Raw genomic sequence first — 25068 nt, 5'->3', positions numbered from 1 at the left:
CATTTCACTCTTCAAAAGTCTCCGGTACTGTTCATTTGACTGCTGAACCCGTTTTACTCATGAAACTTCACTTCCCATTGAAGTGAAACTTGACAGTAAATAGTTGCAGCGAAGCAAGCATTTTATTTCAGTTCAATGAAGAATTAGGCTTTCGCCATTGCACTACAATAGGCGAGGGAAAACATATAAAATTACGCGCTAATAATTATTTTTGTAGTTACCGCCTTATTTGGGTAACAGGAAACCTTTTGAAGTATGAATTATTTGCAGCCTCGCGGAGGAACCGTGGCTGGCGGTTATAAGGGCGTGGGCGGGACTTCCGTGCAGAATTAAGTTGCATGAGACTATAGTCGCGTTTTTTAATCGGCTCTGGAAGAATTATAGAGAAATATTTATTTGCGGAACAATCACAATTCTTTTGGATCCCTTGTTTACTGATCTGCCAAGTTAAGCACCTAAACAGACTCATATTGTTATTTGGGAAGTTGTATAACGATGCGTGGCCACCAGTTTTAAACGCACTTTTAAACGCAGTGGCTGGCGGTTATGAGGGCTTGGGCGGGGCTTCACAGCATATATATAGTTGAGTTGTATCCGACTATAGTCGAGTTTTTTTAGTCAGCTCTGGAAGAATTATACCGAAATAATTATTTGCGGAACAATTACAATTCTTTTGGATAGCCTTGTGTACTGATCTACCAAGTTAAGCGCCAAAACCGACTCATATTGCTATTTGGTAAGTTGCGTAACGGTACGTTGCCGCCAGTCCCGTACAACCGCGTACAGCGCAGGACGTGGCGGTTTTAGACGCGCTGCGCCCACCGCGGAAGGTTAGAAAAACACCCACATAAGCACAGCAGAGAAGTAGCTATGTCATGTGGCTCGACTGATGCCTGTAGAAGCGTGATTCAATATACACTGAATTATTCTCACTTCCGGCGCAATTTTCTCTACTTTCTTGTTAAATAAATAGATGTTGATCCATAAATATTTTTATAAACAATTGTTAAATTTCTTACTTTTCGCTTTTCCTTCCTGCAGCTGTTGCCTTGTCTCTCTGCCTTAGTATATCACTTAATTTCTCAACTCCTTGCCACTCATGTTTCCAGTTGCCGTTGCACGAAAAGTGCTGTACAATTAGGGAAAACCAGACTAGGTAACGGCTGACAGTCATATTGCTTATAGGTTGAAGGTTTGTTGCATGGTTTTATGATGGACGCTGCCTCGCGTTATTTTACTTTCCACTTTATCTAACCCATATATCGCGGGTATACGGTTCTGAGGGTCTGCCAACGTCGCGGCGAGCAGTCCTCGAGGAAATGATGAAGCGAAAAGAAAAGTTAAGCGCAGCTGGTGTTTTCTCCCGCTGCAATTTGTTTCACGAGCATACAGACCAACCTACCACGAACCGAATCCCTTTCCTGGTCCCTGGATCAGTTAAAACAAAGAAGGTTGAACTAACGAAGGAACATCGATGCGCGTGAGCGTTCAATAGATGGCGACAACTGAACGCTTCTTGAGTTAATCGCGCGGGCACCGAATCGATGAGAAAGCCGGCCTTCACACCTCAGGAGATGCGGAGAACTATCGCCATCCAAACGGAGTGAAAAAGGCGGCAAAATGTTGACCCCCTAATAGCTGTCAAGTCTCACGTTTGATTTCGCGGTGCTTTAACATGGGCGAGGCGGTGAGGGGAGGGGGGACATGCCGCTTAATTTCGGGCCCCTCCAACCCCTGGGTACGTGCCCGTTATTCTCTGAGGCATGCAAGGGTACTAGGGTGTTCTTATTTATATGCAGAGACCGCTTCCACTTTGTTTTCTTTCTTTTCAGGGCGACACTGACCTGCAGCATCGCCATGTGTGCAGCAGGTCTATTTTTCTGTTCCTCAGTAGCCACACCACCATTGCATTGTTTGTCTTGGTTTTACTGTAAAATGTCAATAAACAAGGAAAAAAAAGAGAAAGGGCCTGTTTGTACTCACAAATAAATATTTCTTTATTACTGTTATTACACAAACAGCCTTGAGAACTTCATTTAGCGTGCCTGTCTTGTACCCCTGTTGACTGGATGCCTGAAAATAAAAGCAAAAAAAGAAAAAATTAACATGACAATAATATTTTGAGCGTGGTTTCATCAGCTGTAGAAAGGAAAGAGAGAGAGAAAGAAGAGGAGAGTGAAATACAGAGGTTTGCAAAAGAAACAGCCAGCATGCAAAGCACAACACCCACCTTAAAATGCTGCTGGTGACGGCAATGAAGTCGGCACCAACAGATTGCCGGACGACGGATTCGCTGACGATGTGTCCGTCATCGTCCACAATCCCAACATTCACTTGGATATGGTAAGTGCGGTAACACCTCAGAGTGATCTGCAAGAGAAAGGAGGGCAGTTTCTGGTGCTGAGCTTTTAGTTTGGAGTGGGGAAGCGAAGGCCTTGGTCTAGGGAACAGGTTGCATGCTCATTTTTCGCTATACGTACGACACATATTTACAAACAAATTGACTCGCCGTCCCAGCCTTGCAAAAGTGTATGTCTAGTGAAGCTGTTGAAAACCACCACTGCAACTACTGAGGGGGTTATGCGACACTTTATTGCTTTAGAATAACGGAAATTGTGTCAGCACGCTGCCCTTATAGCGGTGCTGCAACAACACTGAAATCATTTGTTGGTCTGGTTCTTTTAAATGCAAAAGGCTAGGAACGTCGCTCCTCATGTCGCATGCTGTCATCTCTGTGGCAGCTTGCGCAGCAATAATCTTAATCGGGAAATGTATGCAGGGAGCGCTGCGTGCTTTGCATTGTTGTACAATGCAATGTAAGCCCAGTTTACCGATAAAAAATAAATAAATACACCTGAGCAGGACACCGTCCTACGCCATGACTTGATTTTAAGCTGGTGCGGGAACTTCAGTTGAAATTTAAGGGAGCACCACACTCTACAGGCAACGAGACTGGTCCTCTAGGCAGATCTAACCTTTAGACAAAAATCTAAGCGGCTCGACATTCTAGAATTTCACATTGCGCTAAATATTTCTGTCAGACCTTCTAAATGACATAGTCAACAGGCGTTCAAGTCCTACAAAAATCATTATTGAATGTATATATCGACGCTGCAAAATACAAGAAGAATGTGTACGTGGGAAGCCGAAGTATGTCGCGGAACCGTCGGCGAGCCCCGGCAACTACGCGCTCTGTTCCGCTAAGCTGACCGTTGACAACGAAAACAAGGAATCGATGGCTGCCAAGTACTGATGACGTACCAGTTTGTAATAATTATGAGAGCGCTATTAGCGTCCCGATTCGGTGACGAAGGTTGCCCGACCAGGAAGACTAAAAGGAATGCCGGTTTCATTCCCGGCGAGGACTTTCTGAATGCTGCTCGAATGTCCCGCGGAAGTCTACGGTCGCCTCCGTAGTGATTTCACGGAAATACGCGAATTCGTAATCAACAGCGATCTGGCTTCCCAAGTCTTTACAGCTTCTTATCCCTCTGTGTTACGAATTTTATCACTGACGTGAAAAATTTATACTTCGTGCATTTATATTAGAAAATACAGTGAAAGAAGTATGACTATAGTCAACTGCTTTCGGCAACATATCAAAGATTTATCACGAATTGCACGCAAATTAAGACGCGGGAGGGAGAGTGTGTTCCTTGGAACTTTTGAATTCGGAGGCATAAACGATGAGAATTATGCCCACGGAATATTCGATGACCACTAAACTTTTGCAACTCCAGACAACTGCTATGCATTACACAGCATGCTCCATATAGGCGCTACACAGAGGCGACACAGGGACATTTGCGAAATATTAGGGGGCGCCACGCTTATATACAGTCCTCAGTTGAGGAGATATGTAAATTATCTGACACTAAGAGTTCTAGAATTAGCGAATATTTCTTGTAAACCGTTACGATATCTGCACGAATCATCGTGCAAGAGGTTTAAAGTCGGCCGCCCGTCTTTAAAAGCAAATAAGTTTAAAGTGGTAATATATTCTCTCAAAACTTTACTTTCGCCGTATTAGATTGGTTTATATAAGAGAAAACATTTTTGATGTTTCCCTTTTTGAATGTCGCGCCGGAGCCCCTGCAGTCAGTGACGCCACGATTTTCAAAATATTTTTCCACGTTTCGGCCGCTGCAGTTAACTAAATGATGTTGAAACTCCTGAAGTTCAATATTAGGCTGTTCTACAATATAATGTAGTCTACCTTTACCGATAAAATCTAGGCCCAAGCAGATGTCGTCAAAATTCATTTTGAAATTCAAATCCGGTTAGGAAAGTTCAATGCGTTGTCGACGCCGGTTTTGCTCTTTGGCGTCGTTTCTGGTCCCCTCGCATGACACGGTTTTTCTTTTAAATTGCGGAAAAGAAATTTTCTATAGCAGCTCAGATTTTTTATCTTTGGTGTGCCTTTAAAATGAGCCCGAAATTATTTTTGTGCAAATTCGCAATCACTCGGTAGGGCCGGTCATCATTGCGGTCACCATGACGCAAATCGAACTGTGCTGCGTAACGCGCCTAATATTAGGTTTTAAACATCTGCATCGCAGCATATCGCAGTGGCATCGCTCCGCCCCTTTACATCCGTCTCTGCCCAGTTTACGCGGAATGAGTGAGCGATGTGACTCATACGAGAGATCGAGATCTGACTGGCTTTCCACACGGGGTCAACGAGAGCGCTTGGAGCAATGCCGCCTTCATTAGGGTATTTTCAATGGCACACGTATACACGCTAATTTGTGCGCCTTCTAAAAGGAATGCACAAATGCAATATGTGTAGAAGTTTCTTTAACACAGTAGCGCGCTTCTACCTGGAAATGCACGAGGATCGATAGTCTGCTACAGCTTGCGAAGAAAGGAGTTGCGACACTGAATTCCAAAGGGAAAGCGTTCTGTACCACAGGCGGAACTCTTATCGGTTCCACGAAAATCGTATCGGAGACCCTTCGTTCTACAGTTGTAAGCTTTTTCCGAGTCTCAAGATGAATAATACGTTGAAAGGGGTTGACAACTGAAGGGAATGTGGTCCTGAGACGTTGCAAATGAAATTACCATGATTTCCAGCACGCTGTTCGCGATTTAACTAGGAATTACAATTTTAAATTGGCAAAGAAAGTCAAAAACCAGTAAGTGGCATATATCCTGGGGTCGCTTCGGCGGCGGTTAACACATGCACGAACGTCTGTATGTACAGATGGACCGTTTCGCGTCAACGCGCTGTGGAAAATGGTGCCCGCCGTAGCAGACGACGCTGTGGTCGCGTCGGGCGACGAGGACGTCGAGATACCAGTGGTCGCACCCGTCCTGTTCGCGAATGATGACCATTAAGCGCATCGCGTAAACAAAGAAGTCGAGGAGGAATTTTAAGGAAGTCTTCCGGATTAATATTCACTGAAAGGCATCGTCGCCCGCATACCATAGCCTTGGTCAAATTTCCAGGCGAGGTGTCTAGAGACCCCTTCAAGCCTTCCAAAAAAAAAAAAGTTAATCAAAGCGCGCTCCTCCGTCCTACGAATAAACTATACACCTTGGTAGGTGCAGCCTATTGCAGAACTTCGTCAAATGTCAGTGCGGCCAGAGATTGAAGTAGGCCTTCCTTCCAAGCAAAGAATTTCTATCCACACTTTCGTATTTCTCTTTCCGGCAGGTCGCGTGGACCAAATGTCGCTGGGTCAGCTTTGAACGATCGCACACAGCACTAGAACTGAATATTTACGGCCCTAGAGCTAGGTAAAACCGAGGGCCTTGTGACCGGGGTGTTAGTGCAAGGCGTAGGCTTCTTCAAACTCGCTTAGTATTGTGCACCTTACGAACGGCGACCTAACTAGCAATCGCGACTAAAATGGGGAAGCGGCGAACGAACTCTTACCGGAGGCGGGTTCGGGATCTTTTTCTTGTTGGAGAAGAGCTTGAGCTTGGAAAAAGACAGCACCCGGCCGTTCAACCAGGAACCGGGCCGCGGCGAATCCGGGTGGCTGTACTGACCAACTGCGAAAGTGCAAGGATACACTTTAGGGCTTATATTCACTTCGCCAAAAATAGACAAACACAAAAATGTAAAGAAAAGGCCGACGATGGTAGCGTCTGGCTCACACTCACCGCATTGGCGCCCAGTAGAATCCGTGAAGGTTAGCCAGGCCGTGTACTGCCACTCATCCACCAAGTTTGTAATCCGAAATTCAGGCGCTGGCTTCATGAACCTGCATGCGAGGGACGAGGCAAGGTCATTTTTGAAGAACACCGTTGCCACGTGATGGGTACGCAAGCACGTGTCGAAACGAGCAGCTAAAACACGATGATTGCACGATGCCATAGTGAGAAAGACACGAACAGAAAGCAATATACGTGGTTCGCCGCATAGGTGCTTGTTCCTAGTATCTGAATTACGCGCTGCCTGTAGGCACGAACGTGGGCGACTCAACCAGCTTGCTCTCAGCACTGCTGAATCGGTTTAAACTGCATGGATGCCTTCGCAAAATGAGAGTGATTATCGTTCGCATGATTACTTCCCACTGCTTTTTTTTCTCAGACCAGCATGTACACCACGATGTGGCATGTGAGGCTGCTCGGCAGGACCGCTGGTGCGTGTTCGGAACGCTCATGCCAACAACGGAAGCCAGCACGCTGCCCTGTGGATTGCGACATTGCAATGCTTCTAAAGCGAACCGTTTTGAGATCGCCCCCGTGCTCTACGGCGCGAAAACACGTCGGCTGTAAAAAACACTCGCCTGCCCAGTGTGTGTATCCGCAGTTCCATCCTACGCAGCAGGAACTCGTGCTGGTTGACGAGCGTCACATGGGGAAGCATGGCCGGCAGTCTCTCCAAGATCGCCCGCTGTGGGTCCGCTTTCTTCTTGGGAGGGAACTGGGGCCAAGCGCTCCAGTCGTGAAATTGGTCCGGGTGGTCACTAGGAAAGTCCGCCGGACGGACGAGGTTCGGCTGTATATAGATCTGTGGCTGGCTCCTAACGAAGACGGCTGCGGCGCCGGAGGTGGATGGCACGCTTTCGATGTCCTTTGACTGGGACGCTCCGGCCGGTGGCTCGCTCCTAACGAAGACGGCTGCGGCGCCGGAGGTGGATGGCACGCTTTCGATGTCCTTTGACTGGGACGCTCCGGCCGGTGGCTCGCTCCTAACGAAGACGGCTGCGGCGCCGGAGGTGGATGGAACGCTTTCGATGTCCTTTGACTGGGACGCTCCAGCCGGTGGGTCGCTCCTAACGAAGACGGCTGCGGCGCCGGAGGTGGACGGCACGCTTTCGATGTCGTTCAACTGGGAGGCGCCGGTCGGCACGACGTCGCTGTCGCTGCTGGAGGAGCTGCTGCTACTACTGCTGCTGCTGCTGCTACTGCTGCTACTACTGCTGCTACTACTGCTGCTGCTGCTATTGCTGCTGCAGCTGTCGTCGCTGCTGCTGCTGCTGCTATCGTTGTTGAAGCTGGTGCTCGTCGACAGCTTGGAACGGTCTGCAATAAGCATCACGTAGCCGTAGAGTCTAGGGTCGAATCCAGCAGCAGCGGAGGTAGAAGCAAGGCCCGACGACGCCATACTCGAGGCACAAGCGGAGTCGGTGGACTCTATCGCAAGGAGCGCGACTTCAGCTGATCTGTGACGGTCGAGTAGCTGCCGTTTGCTGTGCAGCGACTTGTCTTATGGCATGCTCGAAAGTATTTAGCACGTGCCCACTCACGGGTTCGATTTCAATTGGACCCCATGGGTGTATAGCTCAACCCACCACGGGTGATCGGCCACGATTGGTTGGCTCTGCAACATGGGCGTGTCCTCGTTCTACGATTTACTCCCCTCCCTCGAACCGCAGGAGGCCGAAAAGCTTGTGTCGAATTTTTCCTTTGTTCTGACATACTGCACGAACATATACCCCTCTCCCCCCCTTTCTCCTTTTGGAGAAGCTATGACCCGCGCGAAACGACACTTCAAGGACAATGGGGTGCTGTTTTGCAGGCTTAGTCGTGGTGGTTCAGAGAGCGTATATTCCCGGAAAGAGCATGGAGGACAGAGAATAAAGGAGACGCGAGTAACGCTTCTGAACTTTGCACCGTGTCCAATGTGCAAAATACCATCTCGAGCTCCCCGGGAGAGATGGTATACCACATTAGCGTTTGACAGCTGTAATTCACCGTGATCTCTCGCAAAAGCAGCGCCTGCCTTTTTACTAATGTGTAAGACCAGACGGAAGCTAGATTGACTGGAAGAGATGATGGTGAGGGGAGGGAGAAAATGGGTAGAACCGACGAAGTCGCGCAACCAGTGAATAAACGAGGCCTCGCCACCATTCTCTTGCTGCTCCTAAACAATATAGGGGGGGGGGGATAAAATAAATTATAAAGTAAATAATAAAATAACGAAAAAAAAGGGGCGAACAATAAAAGTGTACCCCCAGTCGTGGACAACAAGACGAGGTCAGAAGAACGAGTCTTCAGCGCTGGGGTTAGTCGCCCGCATCTTAAACATCTTTATCGTTGTGTTTAGTTCAACAAAAACTGTTTTTACCAAATGGACCATGAGGAAGTGGTTACTTCAACCACTTTCGCGAAGATGCTGCCTACAGCATTTCGCCGCGGTATCGATTTAAGCGATGCTTTCTGTGCTGTTTGATTCGGTTGACGATAATTAGCGGTGATGTTGACGGCGAATGTTTCATTTCTTCAACGTTTAGTTCAATACAAAAGTTGGGAGTTCATGTTACACGTTACCTCGCGTGCGCCACTGCTAACTGTTTGCGCATCACACAGAACACACAAGGGGAGGAGTTTGATTCAAGGTTGTTGTGCGCCATACTCTATAATATTTGAGATGGTTGAGCATATTCATTGCTCCACATTGCACATAGCATCCTGGCAGAAATATTTGGTTTTAATTGAAATATGGGCTTGTACGTGCAAAAACTACTATCGGATTCGGAAGCACACCGTAGTGGCGGACTTCGGATTACGTTTGACACCGCAGTGTTCTTTAAAGTGTTCCTTAAGCTAAGTGCAGGAGAGTTCTTTTTTTTAATTTAGTTTTTACCCGTCGAAATGCGGCATCCGCGGTTGGGATCAGGTCCGCGACCTCAAGCAATGTCATAGCCGCAAAGCTGAATGAATTCTGAGGTTTTACGAGCCAAAAGCGTGATTTGATTATGAAGCGTGCACGCTTTACTGATGGACGCCGGATTAATTTTGACTTCCCGCAGGGGATCTTTGACGTGCCCCCTATCCACGGGACACGGGCATTATTATTGCATTTCGCCCCCATCGAAATGCAACCTCCGCGGCCGGGATTCGATCCCCGGGTCCGCAAAGGTACCGCGGTTGGCACAGAAGTGTTGATTTTATGTGTGACGGCTTCCGTAGCGTGGGCTAGGCCCTACGGTGCTCTTTAATGCGGCTCTGCTTCTTCGCATCCACCCTAAGTCGTCCTCTCCACATATATGCATGTGTTTATTTTTCACAAATAGCAGTAGCGTACCGTACGTTAATTTGAACTTAAGTTTATCCAGTTTCCCCGCAATCGGATGTCGAGTAGCAGCGTTTCCTTTCCTTACACGTCACCTTTTCCCGATCCCCTCTCCACCCGGATCGTATGGGAACCGCGAGCGAAGAGCGGTCAAGGCTGTTATTCACGCGTTTCGCGATGGCATCGTTTGTAACCATTATCCGTCCTCCTCTCCAGCAATCTACCTTGCGTCCCTCTCAACTTTCACTATAGCAGAAAGCTAAACGCCTCTATCCTTTCAATGCTTTTCCGGCGAATTGCTGGTGTCAAGATGCTAATGTGGCGACGCCGATAGCATTGTGCACATTCGGTGAAGTGAAAAGGTACAAAGGAGTTTCTCGCGTCGCCTTTCCTCTCTGCCGCGCTCCTGTCATGTATAGAAACGCTCTTAACCCCCCTTCCTGCCCCTCGCCTTCATGCCCTGACGCGATGTACCGGACAGAAGCAGCAGCAGTAGAAGGAAAGTAGAAGGAAGGGTACAAGAAAGCTTGTCTTTAAAGAAATAATGGCGACCCATCCATTTTTTGGAGATGTGTGGCGACGTTAACGCGATTAGAAATTTACGTTGAGGTGGGTGTGTCATTGGTGACATAGTGTGTTATATGTAATGCTGAATATCAGGAAGAGCTGCACGTAATAAGTGGTAGGTAGCCAGAGATCCGAGTTATCGTGTAAGGAAAACAAGTTTTGAAAAATAATTTCGTCTCTGTGCGCGGTTCTCGGGTAAAAAGGAAGTCATTGACTTCGAAGGGTCAACGTGTTTTGCTCGACATCAGAGGTCCTTACTAACACTGACTTACTTTTGTTGCCGCTGAGTCAAATAATAACCGATTATGTTGTTATTGTCTCCTCAATATCTCTACGTATGCTTAGAGGTTACCGGCCATGCGCCGTTTTTCCTTCGTTGTTTTTTTATTGACGTGATATAAGATGTTGGCGCAAAAATGCAACGTCGGCTACTGCTTGGGCCATGCATATGATACACGCAGCATACAGTAGCAGCACACAGCATATAACAAAATATGACAACGTTGCATTGTCACATGGAAGTCAAAATAACAAGTCGAGGTTACAAAAACGCACTTAAAGCAATAACGCGAACAGCGGTGCAACACAACAAATAAACACTCAAGCAACGATTCTAACTATGATAGTATCACATGTACACCTTGACAATAAAAAAAAATAATTCTCAGAAAAATTTTTTCCGGTCCTTAATAACGGCCAATTCTTCCGCTGTCTTCCAGAAATGCGTTTAATGCTATTAAAGCGCACATCTGCATAGCTCTTCTTGGTGATGCACATAATATAATTTCATGAATGTAGAGGACCATGCTCTAAAGCCGGTAATGACGATTTAAGTCGGCGTTTTGGTGTGTCGTGGTGCGGGTATTCTAGAAGAACGTGATACGTGTCTTCGTGTGCAAAGCCACAATCACACTGAGGAATTTCAGATCGGACAGTTCTGTGTAAAGAGTGTTTTCTGTGGGCTACGCATAACCGGTTATGCAATTTATAAGACTTCCTATGTTTCTATGCAACGCTAACGGAAAGTTGAATTCCATAAGCGGATCAATATAAAACAGGACGGAACTCTTGCAATATTGGTCGAACCACGTCGCTTTGCATATTTTGAATACAGTTACATTTAAGATCTGCGTTTGGTATGCTTAGCGCGCTGGATGGATATGTATGTATGTATGTATGTATGTATGTATGTATGTATGTATGTATGTATGTATGTATGTATGTATGTATGTATGTATGTATGTATGTATGTATGTATGTATGTATGTATGTATGTATGTATGTATGTTTTGAGCGTCCCTTTCGGAACGGGGTGGGGGTTTGCGCCACCAATCTCTTGCTATTATACTGCCTAATGCCCTACCTAGGATAAACAATAAAAAAACAATATGAACTCGCACAACCAAATTTTCTGATCTCCTATTGCAAACTGTGCTTTTATACATCACCGTTTTTTGTCGTTTGCCTATATACTTTCCTCCCGCCAATCCTCCAATCGCCTCTTGCTAATTCCTATTTCAGACATGTTTACTTTTCCACTGCTCTCGCTGAACCCAAGGGCTGCAAGCAGGCTAGTGGTGCCTAACTCTACCGCTGCGTAGAAGTCTTCACATTCTGATAAACATGCTCCATAGTTTCCCTAGCTTTACCGCAGCAAGCATGCTTCTTTCTTATATCTCGCTTTATAGATGCGTGTTCTAAGGCACCCCGATCTCGCTTCGAAAAGTACTGAGCTTCCCTTTCAGTTATCATAAATGGTTTCTTTCCGGACCTCGTTTTCTTCCTGTTAAGTAGTTACTCATGGCAGGTTTATTTTCCGTTGCCGCCACCCATGATATTATTTCAGCCTGTCTGACTTCCCGCTTGACGTCGTTTGTGGCTGTGTTGCCCACCCTACAGGCCGCATACTTGCTGGTAAGCTTCCTAGTTCTTTTCCTCCATTGTGCATCAATATTTTTCCTGTACAGGTAGCTCAATACTCTCCCATCCTTCTTCCCTATTCCTCAGTCGTTCTTCATACTCATTTTTACTGCGAGCTGTACTCACATCAAAACTAGTCCAGACCATAGCACCCTGCACAGCTGCATTTGTTGCCTTTCCGTGAGCGCCCAATGCGAGGCGACCCACTGACCTTTGCTTCCCATCGAGTCATGATTGTACCCCCGGATATAAAGCTAACAACCGCATTTCCAAAAGTAAGTCCTGGAGCCATTACACCTTTCCACGTACCTCGGAGGACCTCGTGCCTATAGACCGTTTTTTCGTAGGCGCCGCCATATTGTGAACGCAGTGGCGCCGCCTATGAGCAGCGCCGTACTGGCTTGGGTGAAAGCGGTCTTTTGCATGGCAGGTATACGCTGGGCAGTAGGTTCTGGCGTTTGTTTTCGCGGTCGTGCGGTCTGTTTAGTATACCGTGCGTCGTCTACGTGGTAAACGTTTCTGTGAGACGTGCTGAAGTGGTTTAAGGCGTCATGGCCGGAATTTCTGTTGGCGTTGAGGTGGACGGAACACGCAGCGCGATGTGTGCGTCCATATTTGAGCCTACAATCAGCCTCGCAGATCAATTGTGTATTTCTGAATGTTCCAATCACGAATGTCACCTTATTGCAGTATTATCCACTATTTCTAAGCTGCGGTTTAGGAGCCATGAAACATACGCGACGATCGTAACAGCGTGGGTACCGTTCTACAACCGTGGGTACCGTGGGTACAAGCGTTCAAACTGTTCGGTGCAGGTTACATTGCGTGACTACTTGGTTCGATGGACGAGGTTTCCGCCCCTCAATAAAATATTTTTGGCAAGTAATAGCAGCATACCTTACAGTCTGAATTAAGCTTCTCCAGCAAAGGGACTGTTTACGAACTGCTCGAGCGTCCTAAACAGTGGTAGGTGCTGGATTACAGATATCTTTGCTCTATATACCGCATGGTACAAGCATACGGCTTGAGCGGTTATATAATTATAAATGTTGTGCGGCGTGACTATGCGAGGTCGTATTGGGGCGTTAGCCCGTTTTCTCTTGCTTTTTCGAGAAAGAGGCTGATAACCGAATTTTTTTTTCGGTTGTGTTCGTTCCGTTCTCTACGACGCACTCAAACGTATTACGGAAATTTTGTCCTCAAAAATAGGCATCGTATTCTTTTTATGCGATCCCTCTAATATATTATGGCTGTATACAGGCCAAAAAGGCAATGCCGAAGCGCACAGCTCACATATGTATCGTGCTGGTTCACCAACCGCAGTGATCTCTGTGTTGAGCAACGCCATCGGCCTCATGCAGGAAGGCTAGCGTAGACCTATGGTAATTTGAAGCCTGCTAGACTTGAAATGCGCGACAACGATGCCGGTGCATCACAAATATTTGACAGCGCCTGCCGCTTAGATGTTTCGTGGTTGCCTTAGGTTGGCCGTGCACGAGCATGCGCTCTTATGCTTTATGTTTTACTCCCTACGTCAAGCGATCAGATAGTGAGCAGATTTACCATTTCATGCTGCTAATACAGAGACACCGGTTTTCCTTGTTTAATTTAAACCGATATAAGCAAAATAGTTCACAGCACATAAACACACCGTGACTGATAATGTCCGTACGCCGCGGCAAATAAAGAGCGTCACATTTTTGCTCCCCCAAGAGATATTTCCGCCTACTGTAGTTACCGATGCACCGAAAGGCTTCCCCGACGACCTTATATGAACGGACATGGCGTAAATTTCACAAAGTACCATCTAAAACATCTCGAAATCGTTCCGCAGCACGCGACAACAATACTTCCAAGCAGCGCCGCGCCGGATCGCCCAAGCCAGAGAGGAGGAAATAGCTCTCCGCGCGCCCCGTCCTCCTCGCCCGATGAAAAGGTCTACAGTATCCCCATATCGCCCTCTGCGCTTCATTATGGCTGTCTTTGTCTTTCCCTTCGGGATTGTTGATTTTTCCTGTGTTTCCATATATCTGTTGCCTTCGTTCGTCCATATACCAAGGTACTTGTATTCTGTTACCCGAGGTATTTTCTGGCCCTGTAGCGTCACTGTCTGTTCAATGTTTTCATTGAATACCATAACACCCTATTTTCTAACACTAAATTTCAACCCTAAATTGTTGCCTTCCTGTCCACAGATATTATTAGCCAGACATTGCAAATCATTTGCTTGTTAGCTAGCTACGGAATGTCGTCCGCGTAAAATATACCTGAAAGCTGCTGCTCTACTACTGTATCCGCCTGTTTGTATGAGAGATTAAAGCCGATATTACTTCCTTCTAGCGCCCTTTCCATCCTCACCATGTTCATCATAAACAGCAGTGGGGATAAAGGGCACCCCTGCCTCAGTTCCTTGTTGATATAAACTTTCTCCTCGCTCCTCATCCCTTTATATTTACGCAAACGGATATTTTCCAGGTAAATCTCTTTCAAAAGCTGTAGACAATTGTCATCTAAGCCTTCCCCTTCCATAATATCTCACAAAATATTGCGGTCTACGTTGTCATAGGCTCCTGTAATGTCTGAAAAGGCCACATAAAACGGTGTGCTTTCTACTTTTGATATTTCAATACACCGAGTAAGAACAAATGAGTTGTCATCTAAACGCCTACCTATTCTGAAGCCATTCCGAAGTTCTATAAAATCCCATTATTCTCGGTGCATGCTTGCAGCATTAATTTGATTCCCTGCATTGCTAGCCTGCATATTACCGATGTAATGGTCAACGGTCTATACGAGTGAATTCTATCTTTCTCGACCTTACCTTTATAAATTATATTAAACTACTTTGTTGCCAACTCTCTGGTATATTCGTCTATCTTTTAAAGTTTTTTCCACTGCTTTCACCGGAGATTCCTTACCTTTAGGTACTAGTTCATTAATCAGCCTAACGGGAACCTCGTCTAGCCCTGTGGCTGTGCGCTTAGGAATTTTCTCTTCGGCTTTCTTCCACATGAAATTTGTCAGCACCAGCTGCTTTCCCGCCTGGGTCTCTTTCATGCTCTTTGTTTTTCTTCAAATGCAACCTCGTCATTGCAATGGAAAGACTCGGCTGTTAATTTTCGGATATAATTTATTGCCGCTTCTCCTTCCAGTCTGCTTCCATCTTCGTCTATAGGATATGTTGTATTGTTGTTGATTTCCTGTCTAATAATTTTATATGGTTCAAAAATATTCTTGGGGCGGTCTGCTTTTTCTCACGTATTTCTGACAACCAACGTTCAGTTTCACCTCTTAATTTTCCTTGCACCAGTATTTGAACCAAGACTTTTTCGCCCGATATATTTCGCATTTACTGGTGACTTAAGCCTGCGGCAACTGCGCCTTCTTTGCCTGCCTGTGTTCGCGGGATGCTTTCTGTCGTTCGGCGATCGCTTCTTGTATCTCCCTGTTCCGCCAGCTTTTTGGTTTCTTTTTTCCTTTCCAACAAACATGTTGTTTCTCTTTCCGTATTTCTGTCGTTATTACACTTAAAAGCGCACTATATTCCTACTCTTTATTTATCCATTTGCCAAGTTTTTCCTCGACTGTAGTGAGTATATTTGTTATTTGTTCAGCGTTCAAATTAGGACTCCCCATTTAGCACTCCGTGCTCTCTTTCCCAAATACATATCCCATTTTCAAAATGATGCGTTTATGGTCCCTTCCTATGCTGCTAAACGCTTCCTCATCGATGACAATTTCTGGCAACTTATCATGAATTCCTTCTGTCATCAGACAATATCAATGGTTGATTGCCGGTTTCCCACTTTCCACGTGATCTGCCCTTCACACTTAGGCCCTGTATTCACGATAACGAGATTAAGTTGCTCACAACGGTCTAGGAGTGACTTCTCGTTGTTGTCGATATAGCCATCTAAATCCTGTATGTGGGAATTCATGTCACCTAATAGGATGATTTCAGCACCACTACCTAAACCCCTAATATCAGCGCTTATGCATTCCACTTACTCTTTATTCTTCTTTGTGCAATTACTTCCAGTTCACAAATACCTAACAACCAGCCAAATTTTTTCCCACTCATTGTACCTGATATAATTAAACATGCTCTTGACATTTTGAATTTACTCTTTTCATTTGGCTCCCTGATGGATGAGCGTTCCGACTCCCCCTCCATTTCTTTCCGACTTAGTTCTGTTGCACTCTTCCCAAACATAATTCTCAATCTCCAGCGGCGTTTCCGAGTCTCTAAGGTGTGTTTCTGTAACCAAATACATCTCTATTTGCTGTTTATTTAACTGGTCCTCAATCTCTGCCCACTTTTCCTTTCTTCTGCCGCCCTGTCTATTTATGTAGCGTATTACATGGCGAGCTCTCTTTCTTGTTTTACATCTTTTGCTGTTATCGGCGGCGGTGCTCTCTTGAGGTTCCCCTATGGGACCTTCTTCATTACTACCTGGGTCTTTCTACCTGGGTCTAGTAAAAATGGCTCTTACTAGAGTCTTATAGGCCTTTAGTTTTACTTGCGGGGGTGTAGCTGACAATTTTCGTCGAACGAATCCAAAGTGTCAGTATGCTTTTGAACATACATTATCTATGTGGGATTCCCAACTCAACTTTTCAGTAAATGTTACCCCCAAGTATTTTACTTCATTATTGCGCGTTACAGCAAATCCTGATAAAAGATGGTTCCTTGTTATAGTGACAGACGACGTTTTGCTTACATTAATTTTCATATCCCAAGATTTACACCAGGAATCAATGTTAGTCAGCGTTAAGTGCAATTTATTTTGGCCATCTTGCGAACGACCCGCAGTGTACACCGCGCAGTCGTCTGCGAATAATCTCAGTACAACATTTGGAGTGACACAGGAAAAAATGTCATTTATATCGATAAAAAATGTGTAGTTGCTAATACTCATCCCTGTGGAACACCAGAGCAAACGTCTAGGTTATTGGATTTGGCATCTTTTATTTCGACGTATTGAGCATGGCCTGAGAGGTAAGCTGCAATCCAGGAAACTATGTTTGAATTACTACCAATAATATTACGCTTCTCAATAATTTACAACGTGGGACAGAATCAAAGGCCCCTGCAAACAACTGGGACCACTTTTGCGCAAAGCCAGTCGGCGGGTACGGATGCTGTTTCTATGGATAAGGACAACATTTTTTGAAGAAGAGGAGACAGTTGTTGCGCGTATCGCTTTAAGAAAGCGTTGGGTAAACCGTCGGGCTCAGCGATTTCTTTTCATTAAGCTGTAGCAGTAGGTTAAGAATGCCGCATTCTGCTATGACAAGGTCAGGCATGCGGGAATGGTATTCCGGTTGATTGAATTCTGAGGCAGGAGCACGGGTGAACACAGATATGAAATAGTGATTAAAGGCGTTCGCGATACAGGCAGTTTGCGTAATCTATAACGGCTCCTTCTATTTCCATTTAGTCGATCGAAGCCACCGGTTTTGCCAGGTAATGCCAGAACTTTCTTGGCTCGTGTGTCATAAAATTGGTCGGCGTATTTGTGAAGAAAAAGCTTCTTGCTGAAAAAATTTCTGCTCTGACTATTCGTTGTAACCTTCTTTTGAGGTGGATATTGCTGCGTGTAATCCAAGGTGTCTTCCTCTTTACTCGCTTTTTTATTTATGGGATCAATTTTTCTTCACAATACGCTATACTATTCGTTTCAGCTTCAACCATAGGCCATTCACGTATTCAAATTCCGACTGTAAAAGACTATCCAGCGTTATTTCAATTTAATCAATAACACTGACATCATCGGCTCTGCTGTAATATTTGACAGACATACGAGATATGCTCGTGATTTGTTTGGGACTGAAACTGAAGTTATCAAAAGTAAGTAAAAGCATTTTATGGTCTGACATTCCATTTTTGATACTGATATCAGGGTTTAGTGTCTTGGAAACGAAAGCGAGATCAAGAATGGAGCTTGCTTGCTATTGTATACGCTTTGGCTCCCTAACAAGCTGGGTTAAAGAAAAGCTAAACATAAGATTGAGAAGCATTTCACAACTACTGTGCTCGTCTCTACAAATTCTCAGAATTCCCCTATCAATCCCGTTAAGTTGAAGTTTCCGACTAAGATACGCTTAGTACGCTCGTTTCGTGGGACAAAATACATGCGCGTTCGAGTTGCTCTATTGCTCAACGCGTAAAGTGCGTTTCATTAAAAAGTCGACAACAGTGAATTCTCACTGCGAGCTTGAAGGCGCAAATCTCAAAACTGGTGTCGTTCCAGAAATGTATTCCAAATGGGTACGCCTTGCTACAATCCGCAAATTGCAACTATATGCCGGTAAGTTGTTATTACGCTAACTCGTGATTTTTTAATTAGCTGAATATGTGTTTCGCTTTCAGCAGCAACTATGTCCGCCTCTCTGAGTAATCCAGCTCAAGGACTACAACGATGTCAACTGCGACAGGCGTTTAAAGAAAAATCCGGAAAACATAAATATGATCATCCCGTATACATATTTGTCACAGTGCTACTTGTTGAGTAACTTTAGTGAACGTGTCTTGTTTCGAAAGAATACCATCCATATTGCCAACACCACTTTTGGGAGCGTAAGCATCAATAAAGGGTATTGTACATCCGATTTGCAAAACTCATTTTTCGGAAGGATTTAGAGATAGCTTTGTATTCATTTATGGGTGCGAATTTTGTCCCTTTTCATTATGTTTCAAGGCAATGGGTGACTTTTCATGCTCGGGCTGCGGAAAAAAAACAGGAGAGAGCTGTTTCTGAAGTTCTCCGAACTGGAAGCGGTGATTCGCGAACCTCTGTAGTAGAAAGGCAGCTACAAGTCGCGCGCAGAACTCCTAGGCGCATGCGGAGACCTCTCACGCAAATTTTTTGGAGCCGCTCTTCCGAAGTTCGGGAAAGTCCGCAATTTCATCATGGTGACCTTGAATCGAGACAGAAGAAATTTCAGACCAGCGCGACTCTCGACTGTGCAAGTGATGAGTGAACATCATTTGTACTACATCTCGGCATCAACTCTGTCAACAATTGAACACCTTTTTTTTTTGTCTTGAAGTGTCTCGAAGTGTCTTTTGTCTTGAAGTGTTTTGCCTTTAACTCAATTCTGTGACTTTCTTATCATCTACACCGCCGAAGACTGGCCGATCGTGGTGATAATGCAGGCGGATCTAAATAAGCAATATAATTGAAATAGAATCATTGCTATAATTGGAATTTTCATATAATTGGAATAGAGTCAAATTGCTAAAAGAAACTGTGATAACGGCAGAGATGTGGCGACTTAGCGCACGCAGTGTCAAGATGTCGGGAACGCTCCCTGTCCTCGGGTCGGTGTAGGATATCTGTCTTGCCTGACAATCGATGACGCGAACATGGATGCACAACCTACGCATGCAAGTGAGCCCTCGCCGGCCGTCTGTGGCGGATACTGACCACCTGCTGTTTCTGCGTTCAAAGCCTTAAAGACCACGAGAGAAAAAGTGCTCAGACTTGTGCGGATATACGGAAAGACCCACCCACAGAATGTACGACCGGTTGATTGGAACAGTGGTCCGAATGCAGGCGGTTGACTCCGGTTTTTACCCATAACTCCTTCTGGGAAAATTTATGGTAAGTAAATTGAATTGGAATGATTTATTGATCATAAACCCCACAGGCCACTTACACTGCTCCTTCTCGATGAACGACGGCACGCATTTTTTCAACCGAAATATATAGCATGAGAAACCATGCGATTAAAAACGAAAAGGTCAGGCGCCAGTCACGTTCAGTTGCTCATGCAGCCCTTGCCTTATCAAGCGCTTTCTTCGGCAAAAAAAAAAGGGGGGGGGGGGGGGCGGGGAGGGAGCAGGTCGCGACGCGCCTGCTAGAGTAATTTTACTTTCGTCGACGACATAGGCCCAAATTTATTCCCGAGCATGTGGCGGAGATTTACTGGTCCGAGTATCCTTGTCTTCAGGAAATAAACATTTCCTCATCGCGTTCTTCATTACATTAAACATAGACTGGTACGTTGACACTTGCTCGCCATCGCATGTTCATTCCTATACACCATTCGATAGCATATCTGGATAACGCGGTATAATACGGACAACTGGAAGCCATTTTGAAAAGAAACACACGGCGAAAGAAACTATATCGCCCCCCAGCCACGGCGTCTATGAACTACCGGCCAGCAAATGATGATGTCCGAATTTTTCGCCCACTCGTTCAAAATTAACATCTAAATGAATTTCTTGGCTTTTCTGAGGCGCATCGTATTGGGGAGAGGGGGCGACTCCGGATTATTCTGACCATTTCTCGTTCTTCTGCGTCTACCCAATTCACGGTACCTGGGAGTGCTTCCATTTCGCCCGCATCACAATGCGGCCGCCGCAGTCACGATTCGACCCCTCGACCTCGTGCTGCAAAGCTACCGCGACGGGTAAAAAGTAATGTAGTGCGGTGAATGTGTAACTGCCCAGTTTATTCTTTCTCTCTATCGTGTTAGTTCAGTCGCTTTGCGCTGCACTGATCGACAGAGGCAGGCTCGACGAATGCACATGATTTGCTACAATTCAATAAGTGTTTAGCAGCTACGAAAAAAAGCCGTTGGTGTGTATAAAACGAACCTCTGTGAGCATGGAAGTTTCACTGATGTGGCTGTCCTGCGGTGAAACACGTGAAAAAGATGAGCACAGGACACACGCTGGTTTTACACCTTTCTTTCGAAAAACGTTCGCAGGCAATGCTCTGCACAGAGGCTCTGTCGACGGCGCAGCCAACAATAACGCCCAAGATGTTGGAGATATCCATCACTTTAAAGGAGACTCGAATTGTTTGGTTATTGAGGTTAGCGAAGAGAGATAGAGAGCGCTCTTGAATTAAATTGGAGAGGTTAATATATACCTGGTGGAAGGCCCACGGCATGTTATATATTCCCTGTGATAGCGATGATAACTGAAATGACACGCAAGACTCAACGAACATGCACGACAATTAGCACACGTGTGATGCACGCATAAAAGTAGAAACTGCTTTCGTAGCGCACAACGCTCGGGGCCTGCTGCGGCTCTCACTTTGCCGTTTTGAAAAATGCCTTTCATGCTTGCAGCTCCAGGCCAGAACGGTCCAGCTATCAAATTTCCGAGTGCGCGGATTCCTTTCTTATTTTTTTTTACCTTGTCACGAAGGTGAATGTTTGTTTCATTGCTTGCATTTACGAAAGTGTTCAAGTATTTCAACTTCTTTTGACATGCAGCAGGCTTTGGTGTAGATCATTTGGGACGCCTCACCTACAATGCGATTGTGTAATGAGTCAGTCTTCGCCTCGCACTGGCACTTGCGGACGTAGGCCCACTTGTCACGCGGCCAGCCGTCATAGGTCAGCTCCCCATAGGAAAACTTCTCAGAAAGGTGAACTTGTCGTGGGGGATGACATACGATAACTTCTCGTGCCACCGGACTTTTCGTCACACGGAAAACCGAGTCCGGAGCTTAGTTGCTATGTGACAGGCAATTTGTTTTGCTTGCCGCACATCACGTTTATAGCAAGAAAACTGATATTGAAGGCCTCGTTGAAGGGTCCCTCACCAGGTGTGGCCATTTTGAGCCCACAGTCTCAGTGGATACAATGCGCGCTAATGACCGTGTCTGTTCCCTTCGCGCCGCGTAAGGAGCTTAAATTTCAAGCGAACGCCGTTTGCCCTTCTTCTCGCGGGTTCCGTGCGCCTACATATATGGAAGTGCTATGACGTCACTCACAGTCACATGTGTACTCGAGTTTTAATTATGGCAACATCAGTTATTTGTTTAATCTGTTGCTTCAAGAGACGAATTAAAGTTTTCATAAATAATAAAACATACAAACCGAAGGTCTGCGTGTTTTTGTTTTTCATTGTTCCGCAGCAAGAGAGATCTACTTCCGTTTTGTCAGCTTCTTTCCTTGTCATTTTCTACCGTGTTCCAGCGCCGTCCTTTTTCATCTTCTCGCGTCTGCCTCAGTGCTCGTGACTGTGGCGCTGACTTATACCGCATAAAATAAATCTGGAAGCTGCTGCTCTACTACTGTGCCCGCGTGTTTGTATGAGCGAATAAATCCGACTTACTTATATACCGGTAATAAGGTGTCGCAGAGTGCGAAAAAGTCTTCCGCTGGGCGAAACGAGACAAAGAAAATAGCTCGCGCGCGAGACCGTCGCTGATGCAAAAAAAAGAAAAGGAAGGTGGGGCCCGTGACTTATTCGTCACGCTCTCCTGGGGCTGCTGTGTGGTAGATTGCAGGGAACGAATTTCGCATGCGAGGGCTAGAGGGGGTCACGTGGACAGAGTGTCTATGTTGGCTGTGACGCTCGAATGCGGAGATTATGGGTTCGCGGCACTTAAAATAATTCTGTCTCTACTATGAATTAACAAACGTGGAAAATTATTGCACTAGAACACTCCTTAGAGGGCATGTAACAATTTCCAGTATATAACCAAAATTTTTTTGCGGGCTGCTGAGGCGCGTTTCAAAGAGCCGTCAAACTTGCGAAAAATTATATTTTTTTTTCATAATAGCGGCTCATTTTCTTCAGATGGGAAGAGACATTGCAAGGTGGTATGAAAGAATTGCAATCAGGGCTTTGATGAACTTGTATGCTTTTTTAAACCGAATCTTTCTTGGCCTCTTCCTTCGTCTTTCCCACTGCTCCAGCTGCTGTGGCTGCCGCTGTCGCGCAAACCGCCTCGGGCAGTGTTTCAGAGCGTCTGCGCTCAAGAGCAACAGGTTAGCAAGTCAGGAGGAAAGGCGACGGGAGAAACTCGTTTTCTCTCCGCCGCGTCGAATGTGCACAATGCCCTCTGGAGCTCCCTGGCCGTAGGCACCTTAGCTGCTTGACAGCAGTAATTATCTGTGACTCCCCTCAGGAGCCTTCCAGAAACTGCAGCGCTTCCCTTTCTGCTAACGTACGTGCGATGCCAGAGGGGACGCACATAGAACTGTAGAGTGGAGAAGAAGGAGAGAGAGGATAAGAGGAACTTCCCAAATAATAGAGGGGGAGGAGACCTGAGAAGGGAAGCAGCGATTATAGGTGGCGCGACCGTAAGCCAAAATGGCTCGAGACTTGGAGAAATGCAGGGGGCGTTATAAGTCGATCTCGCAAGCGTCTCCTTCTCGAGCAGCAAAGCACGTCAGGTCCTCTAGTTCGCTGCGAACAATGCTTTCTCTCTTGCTAAAGAGAGGGAAAGGTGTGTAAATGTAAGGCGGAGCTACGTTCGACGCCGGTCACATCATATGCTGCGGCATAAAGTTCCATTAGAGTCGAGTTTTTGCAAAGGGGAGCGCAGACGCGTTGCGGTAAGAGGAGACGTGGAAAAAAAAGACAATCACTTGCTACTAAATGTATTTTCAAACCATCAGGCACCTTATTGCTCGAGCATGCGCTGTGAAAAAGAAGTGGAAAAAAATTACATTCTTTATATATACGCATAGAAAATTCGCCTAACAACGGGGCATGCATTACTGCATCAATAATGACAACTATAGTGTAGGTGATAGCAACAACGGCACGTGCAAGTCGCCTGACAAAAGTATTTAAAAAAAAACCTTCGGGGAAGTGGACTGAGGAGGGGGCGTGGAAACTTCAGACAAGGGTGAGGAACGTATATTCCTCTAAGCACGCTCTGCGTCAGATAACGAAGGGCCATCGTCCACTTTCACAGCGTCGTTGTTGTCATCACTTTCGCTGAAGATTGGCAAGGTGAGACGGTGGCAACAGTGCCGCTATCCGAGAATTCCGCGCATATAACAATGTGCACAGTACGTCTTCATAACATCAACACGACACGCTGCAGCGAAGACCGCTAGACACCACGACGATGCTACAACCGCAAACACACTGGCTGAATGAAGAAGAAAAATTCATGCGGGAACTGTACAGGCAGTTGTCTAAGTATGCGTAAGCGTTGTGCCACTTCATCATCTCCACACAGCCTGGTGTCATTATCAATGTTATGAAACTTGATTCAGGCCAGTGCAAACAAACGACAGCGCTGCGGTGACACGAACTGGTGCGGACGGTAGCGCAAGGTGCATTGATGACGCAAGCAAAGTACTGCATGTGGCGGTGCGCGGTGCGCTGATGATTTTCTGTTCATTATAAGCCGTTATCGCTCATTAGCACCTTATCCATCCGCATCGAGCCAGTATGAACCGCGATTAAACGTACCTGCATCTCGGCTGACGCCGAGATGCAGGTGTCCCTCATCCAAACCAAAATAAACTTTTTAAAGCTGTGAAACACAAGACTCAGATGTTTTGCTTGGGCTTACCAATGAGCTTGCTATGAGTTTATAGAAATTGCTCATATTCGAAGATAGTTTATTCTGTATGCATCTCCTTTTTATTCGTATTTGTGGATGTACGACTCGATTCGCGATAGTTTTTACCATTTTTTAAAGCTACTTTATGTGCTGGGCATTTTACTAACTCCAACCTTCCGTTTTCTTTTTGAATAAAATGAACATTAGTCCTTACTATTGAAAGTGTATTAAGTTGGGTTTTTTTACACGCTAACTAAAAACTGGCAGCATTGGGCGACATGGTGTCAACCCGGCTTGACATAAAACGAAGTTCTGTGTCACTCAGGGAATTTTACAAAGGCACTCAGGAAAAGTGTGGAAAACTCAGCGAATTTGAAATATCAACTTGGTAGACACCCTGGTTCTAGTATACAAAGGTCCGGCAAGCTTTTTTTTTAGTGGTAGGATTTCCGTTGAATAGAATCAAGTGCTTCTTTTCCTCTGAAACTAATAAATTTTTGACATTCTGTCATAATGAACACAAACGAGGTTCTCAGTTAATAGTGGACCTGTGTTTTGTGGCAATTTTATTTATTGCACAGAAATTTTTCCTTTGCACTATTTCTCCAGAATATGGTAGCGTAGTCCCAAAATTACAACAGGTTGGTTATCATCAGGAGAATATAGGTCAATAATCAAACAGCCATGCATCACGTGACTCGTCCAGCGCATAGCCCGCACAGCCAGCGCTCACGGTAAAGAACTTGTGCCGTCCACACACTTTCATTGGCAGGTTTAGGGTTAATTATTCGGCAACTGCCAAAGGTTCTGAATCTGGAGGGTCACAGGTTGCTC

General features: G+C 45.7%; 2 protein-coding genes across 2 annotated transcripts in view; one reads left to right on the top strand and one right to left on the bottom strand.

The window, feature by feature from the left end:
• LOC142579665 (uncharacterized) overlaps window positions 1-25068 on the top strand; it is a 238284-nt gene that overhangs the window by 18236 nt on the left and 194980 nt on the right. The window lies entirely within an intron of this gene.
• Window positions 1885-24146, bottom strand: LOC142577651 (uncharacterized). The gene is made up of 7 exons (XM_075687126.1): window positions 24141-24146; window positions 20565-20600; window positions 6738-7282; window positions 6109-6209; window positions 5879-5997; window positions 2231-2370; window positions 1885-2073 (listed from the first exon to the last, which is right to left on the bottom strand). The coding sequence occupies exons 1-7, from the start codon at window positions 24144-24146 to the stop codon at window positions 2037-2039; spliced, it is 984 nt and encodes a 327-aa protein (XP_075543241.1). The 3' UTR covers window positions 1885-2036.

The sequence above is a fragment of the Dermacentor variabilis genome, chromosome 4 (genome assembly GCF_050947875.1).
Source record: "Dermacentor variabilis isolate Ectoservices chromosome 4, ASM5094787v1, whole genome shotgun sequence".
NCBI classification, from domain to species: Eukaryota; Metazoa; Arthropoda; class Arachnida; order Ixodida; family Ixodidae; genus Dermacentor; species Dermacentor variabilis.
The sequence above is the reverse complement of the archived record's forward strand: the minus strand, read 5'-3'. Positions and strand labels throughout refer to the sequence as shown.

Excerpts from the sequence above, each read along its gene's own strand:
- LOC142577651 (XM_075687126.1), bottom strand. Across the intron at positions 2,371-5,878 it reads AGATCCCGAACCCGCCTCCG|ATCACTCTGAGGTGTTACCG; the intron begins GTAAGAGTTCGT and ends TTTCTCTTGCAG. Across the intron at positions 2,074-2,230 it reads GTCACCAGCAGCATTTTAAG|GCATCCAGTCAACAGGGGTA; the intron begins GTGGGTGTTGTG and ends TTTTATTTTCAG.